General features: G+C 62.5%; 1 protein-coding gene across 5 annotated transcripts in view; it reads right to left on the bottom strand.

The window, feature by feature from the left end:
* Positions 1-3,643: 3,643 nt before the first annotated feature.
* LOC144609232 (serine/threonine-protein kinase MARK2-like) overlaps positions 3,644-6,040 on the bottom strand; it is a 96,840-nt gene continuing 94,443 nt past the window's right edge. For 4 of the 5 annotated variants that reach the window (XM_078427655.1, XM_078427652.1, XM_078427654.1 and 1 more), the window contains exons 14-16: positions 5,746-5,834; positions 4,398-4,532; positions 3,644-3,911 (exon numbers count right to left, since the gene is read on the bottom strand). In XM_078427655.1, coding sequence (XP_078283781.1) covers positions 3,644-3,911; positions 4,398-4,532; positions 5,746-5,834 — 492 coding nt within the window. The remainder of the gene's footprint in view (positions 3,912-4,397; positions 4,533-5,745; positions 5,835-6,040) is intronic. The other variant, XM_078427656.1, reaches the window with a different exon arrangement.

Genomic DNA, 6,040 nt, shown 5'->3' with positions numbered 1-6,040 from the left:
TGCTTTCCCTCTCTCTCCATCCCCCCCCCCTTCCCAGTTCTCCCACTGGTCTTCCTGTCTCCGACTACATCCTATCTTTGTCCCGCCCCCTCCCCTGACATTAGTCTGAAGAAGGGTCTCGACCCGAAACGTCACCCATCCCTTCTCTCCCGAGATGCTGCCTGACCTGCTGAGTTACTCCGGCATCTTGTGTCTTCCTTCGGTTTAAACCAGCGCCTGCAGTTCTTGCTGGATTGTAATGGTGTGATGTCTTTCCACTGACTGGTTAGCGCGCAACACAAGCTTTTCACTGTACCTCGGTACACGTGACGATAAACTAATCTTTGCTTTGCACTGTTAAGGACTGTTTAACCTTGTATTACTGCAGATTTATTGCCTTAATTCAGTTTTTTCTGGCATGTTAAACTGTAAAGCCAATGGCATGTTGGCCTTCATAACAAGAGGAGTTGAGTATAGGAGCAAAGAGGTCCTTCTGCAGTTGTACAGGGCCCTAGTGAGACCGCACCTGGAGTACTGTGTGCAGTTTTGTTCTCCAAATTTGAGGAAGGATATTCTTGCTATTGAGGGCGTGCAGCGTAGGTTTACTAGGTTAATTCCCGGAATGGCGGGACTGTCATACGTTGAAAGACTGGAGCGACTGGGCTTGTACACACTGGAATTTAGAAGGATGAGAGGGGATCTTATTAAGGGGTTGGACACGTTAGAGGCAGGAAACATGTTCCCAATGTTGGGGGGAGTCCAGAACAAGGGGCCACAGTTTAAGAATAAGGGGTAGGCCATTTAGAACGGAGATGAGGAAAAACTTTTTCAGTCAGAGAGTTGTGAATCTGTGGAATTCTCTGCCTCAGAAGGCAGTGGAGGCCAATTCTCTGAATGCATTCAAGAGAGAGCTGGATAGAGCTCTTAAGGATAGCGGAGTCAGGGGGTATGGGGAGAAGGCAGGAACGGGGTACTGATTGTGGATGGTCAGCCATGATCACATTGAATGGCGGTGCTTACAGGCTCGAAGGGCCGAATGGCCTCCTCCTGCAACTATTGTCTGTTGTAAATGATCCCTAGTGGGATCACTGGTCACTGAGGAGGTACATTTTCACTCAGAGGGGGGTGGGTGTAGGGCTAAACGAGCTGCCAGAGGGGTAGCTGAGGCTGAGACTGCAAGATTTAATGGACATTTGGACAGCTACAGGGATAGGAAACGGCAGGTGGGATGTATGAGGGGGAGAAGGGGGGAGGGGAGAAGGAAAGGGGGGAGGGGAGAAGGAAAGGGGGAGGAGAGAAGAAAGGGGGGAGAAGGAAAGGGGGAGAAGGAAAGGGGGAGAAGGAAAGGGGGGAGGGGAGAAGGAAAGGGGGGAGAAGGAAAGGGGGAGGAGAGAAGGAAAGGGGGAGGGGAGAAGGAAAGGGGGGAGAAGGAAAGGGGGAGAAGGAAAGGGGGAGAAGGAAAGGGGGGAGGGGAGAAGGAAAGGGGGAGGGGAGAAGGAAAGGGGGGAGAAGGAAAGGGGGGAGGAGAGAAGGAAAGGGGGGAGAAGGAAAGGGGGGAGGGGAGAAGGAAAGGGGGAGGGGAGAAGGAAAGGGGGGAGAAGGAAAGGGGGAGGGGAGAAGGAAAGGGGGGAGGTGAGAAGGAAAGGGGGGAGGGGAGAAGGAAAGGGGGGAGGGGAGAAGGAAAGGGGGGAGGGGAGAAGGAAAGGGGGAGGGGAGAAGGAAAGGGGGGAGGGGAGAAGGAAAGGGGAGGAGAGAAGGAAAGGGGGAGAAGGAAAGGGGGAGGGGAGAAGGAAAGGGGGAGAAGGAAAGGGGGAGGGGAGAAGGAAAGGGGGGAGGAGAGAAGGAAAGGGGGGAGGGGAGAAGGAAAGGGGGAGAAGGAAAGGGGGAGGGGAGAAGGAAAGGGGGGAGGAGAGAAGGAAAGGGGGAGGGGAGAAGGAAAGGGGGGAGGGGAGAAGGAAAGGGGGGAGGGGAGAAGGAAAGGGGGGAGGGGAGAGGAAAGGGGGAGAAGGAAAGGGGGAGGGGAGAAGGAAAGGGGGGAGAAGGAAAGGGGGGAGGGGAGAAGGAAAGGGGGAGGGGAGAAGGAAAGGGGGGAGGGGAGAAGGAAAGGGGGGAGGGGAGAAGGAAAGGGGGGAGGGGAGAAGGGGGGGGTGGGGAGAAGGGAGACACTAAACATTGTTCCCTTATCCTGTGGCTGGATTGTAATCATGCATTCACCTCCCACTGACTGGTTAGCACGCAACAAAAGCTTTACACTGTACCTCGACACACGTGACAATAAACTAAACTGTAAACCGAACTGGGAAGGTGCGAGGGTGGAGAGGGGAGAGGGGGAGGGAGGGGGAGAGGAGGGGGAGGAGGGGAGAGGGGGAGGAGGGAGAGGGGGAGGAGGGGAGAGGGGGAGTGGGGGAGAGGGAGAGCAGAGGGGGAGCGGAGAGGTGGGGAGGGGAGAGGTGGGTAGGGGAGGGTATGAGTGAGGGGGAGGGTATGAGTGAGGGGGGAGGGAGGGGACGGTGGGGATGAGGGGGGTATGAGGGGAAGAGGAGGGGGAGTGGGAGAGGTGGAGGGGAGGGGAGGGAGGGACGAGGAGGGGTGCGGGGAGGGGGGAGGGTAGGGTAGGTGTGGGAGGGGAAGGTGAGTGTGGGGAAGGGAGGGGAGGAGGGGGAGGGTGGGACGGGGAGGGAGAGGGGGAGGGGGGGAGTAGGGAGGGGGGTAGGGAGGGAGGGGAGAAGGGTAGGGAGAGGGAGTGGTAGGGAGGGAGGGGGTAGGGAGAGGGAGTGGTAGGGAGGGAGGGGGAGTGGTAGGGAGGGCGGGGGAGGGAGGGGTAGGGAGAGGGAGTGGTAGGGAGGGGGGTGGTAGGGAGGGAGGGGGAGGGGTAGGGAGAGGGAGTGGTAGGGAGGGGGGTGGTAGGGAGGGAGGGGGAGGGGTAGGGAGAGGGAGTGGTAGGGAGGGGGGTGGTAGGGAGGGTGGTGGTAGGGAGGGAGGGGGGTGGTAGGGAGGGGGGTGGTAGGGAGGGAGGAGGGTGGTAGGGAGGGGGGTGGTAGGGAGGGAGGGGGGTGGTAGGGAGGGGGGTGGTAGGGAGGGAGGGGGGTGGTAGGGAGGGGGGTGGTAGGGAGGGGGGTAGGGAGAGAGAGGGGGAGGGGGGGGAGTAGGGAGGGGGGTAGGGAGGGAGGGGGGTGGTAGGGAGGGGGGTAGGGAGGGGGGAGGGAGGGGTAGGGAGGGAGTGGGGAGGGGGTAGGGAGGGAGGGGGGAGGGGTAGGGAGGGAGGGGGGTGGTAGGGAGGGGGGTGGTAGGGAGGGGGGTAGGGAGGAGAGGGGGAGGGGGGGAGTAGGAGGGGGGTAGGGAGGGAGGGGGGTGGTAGGGAGGGGGGTAGGGAGGGGGGAGGGAGGGGTAGGGAGGGAGTGGGAGGGGTAGGGAGGGTGGGGGGAGGGGTAGGGAGAGGGTGTGGTAGGGAGGGGGGTGGTAGGGAGGGGGGTAGGGAGAGAGAGGGGGAGGGGGGGAGTAGGGAGGGGGGGTAGGGAGGGAGGGGGGTGGTAGGGAGGGGGGGTAGGGAGGGGGAGGGAGGGGTAGGGAGGGTGAGGGGAGGGGTAGGGAGGGAGGGGGGAGGGGTAGGTAGGGAGAGGGAGTGGTAGGTAGGGAGGGGGGGGTTGGCGAGGGAGGGGTGCAGTCACCTGCGCACGAACTTTGAAGTGAACTTGGTGAAGATGTTGCCGGTGGCTCCCCGCCGTTGCTGGGCGTTACCGTGTGACAGCGTTGGCGATGCGGGTGGGCCGTGGTAGCCGGTGTGGTGCTGCTCGCGGTACTGGCGGAGCTGCCCGCCATCGATGGTGCGCCGGCTGGCCACGCCGCGCGGGAAGTTTCCCGTGTCCGCGGCGGCCGACCCGCTGATGTTGTGGGCGGACGGAGACGTGACCGTGATCCGCTGCGGCGCCGTGCTGGTGGGGGAGGGGGGGGGGCGAGAGGAACACGTCACTGGGGGCACACGCGTGTGCGGCAGACACGCGTGTCAGTGGGCACGCACGTCACAGCGCACGCGAGACAGAGCGCACGCGAGAGCACACGTGTGACAGAGAGCATGCGTGTCATAGCACACGTGTGTCAGAGACCGCGCGAGGCAGAAAGCACACCCGTGTCAGAGCGCAAGGCAGAGAGCACGCATGTCAGAGCACACGTGTGTTAGAGCATGCATGTTAGAGCACAGGGGAGACAGAGCATGCGTGTCAGAGTGCCCGTGTGTGTGTGTGTGTGTGCCCACGTTTGTGTCCGTGTTCCTGCATGTGTCGGTGCCCGTGAGCCCGTGTGTGTGCCCGTGTGTGTGTGGTGTGTGTGCCCGTGTGTGTGTGGTGTGTGTGCCCGTGTGTGTGTGGTGTGTGTGCCCGTGTGTGTGTGGTGTGTGTGCCCGTGTGTGTGCGTGTGCTTGCCTGGGTCGCTGCGGGTCGCTGGCGTTGGCCGTGGGTTTGGACGGGTGCACGGACGTGGACATGGACTTGGAGTGCCGCGTCCGGGCCGACGTCACCGACATCGAGGACACCCTGGACACCGGCGCCAGCGAGGAGCTGCCACCACAACGGGCACCGTTAGATCACCCACACACACGGCACGGCACAGCACCCCACCTCACCCACACACACAGCACCCCACCTCACCCACACACACACACACACACAGCACCCCACCTCACCCACACACACACACAGCACCCCACCTCACCCACACACAGCACCCCACCTCACCCACACACAGCACCCCACCTCACACACACACACACACACAGCACCCCACCTCACCCACACACACACACACAGCACCCCACCTCACCCACACACACACACACACAGCACCCCGCCTCACACACACACACATAGCACCCCACCTCACACACACACACAGCACCCCACCTCACACACACACAGCACCCCACCTCACACACACACAGCACCCCACCTCACACACACACAGCACCCCACCTCACACACACAGCACCCCACCTCACACACACACAGCACCCCACCTCACACACACACAGCACAGCACCCCACCTCACACACACACAGCACAGCACCCCACCTCACACACACACACACACAGCACCCCACCTCACACACACACACACAGCACCCCACCTCACCCACCCACACACACACAGCACCCCACCTCACCCACCCACCCACCCCCACCCACAGCACCCCACCTCACCCACCCACACACACCCACACGGCACAACACCCCACCCCACCCCCACACACACAGCACCCCACCTCACCCACCCACCCCCACACACACACGGCATGACACCCCGCCTCGCCTCGCCTCACACACACACCCACGCACACGGCACGCCACCCATACCCTCCCACCCACCCACACCCACAGCACCCTGCCTCACCCACCCACACACCACACCCACCACACTCCTCTCCCCACCTCACCCACAGCACGCCACAACACCCCCACCACCCCACCCACACACAACCTCCCCCCCACTACCCCACCCCAATGTAACACAACACCCCCTCTACCCCACCCCCACACGACCCTCCCCCCCTCTACCCCACCCCCACACAACACGCCACTCCCTTCCCCCTCTCCCACCAAGACACTCCCTCCCTCTCCCACAACACTCCCCACCCCTCCCTCCTGCCCCCACTACCCCACCCACAACACAACAACCCCACCCTCGCCCCCCCCAAAGTTGGGGGGAGGGGGGGGGGGGGAGGGTGGTTTTGGGTGGGGTAGTGCCTGGGCGATGCGTTGGGGCGGCGGGGTTACCTGTCCTTGCCGTTGTGAATGCTGCCAGCAGATCTGTCCACAACGGGCGAGTTCCTCCCCCTGCCTACACCCACTGTCAGGGCACTGTTCTGTAGAGGAGAGAGACGGACATTAGAGAGAGAGAGAGAGAGAGAGAGAGAGAGAGATACAGAGCAGTGGGGCACTGGCAAGGCTCAGCGAAACCGCGGTGTGGCTGGGCGCAACGTAATCCTGGGCGTGAGGTGGGGCGCTGGCGGGGCTCGGCATAACCCTGGCGGGGAGTGGCGTAACCCTGGCGGGGCGCTGGTGAGGCACG

This window comes from Rhinoraja longicauda, chromosome 34 (assembly GCF_053455715.1).
Source record: "Rhinoraja longicauda isolate Sanriku21f chromosome 34, sRhiLon1.1, whole genome shotgun sequence".
In the NCBI taxonomy this organism is placed as follows: domain Eukaryota; kingdom Metazoa; phylum Chordata; class Chondrichthyes; order Rajiformes; family Arhynchobatidae; genus Rhinoraja; species Rhinoraja longicauda.
This window is presented reverse-complemented; position numbering and strand designations above follow the sequence as displayed.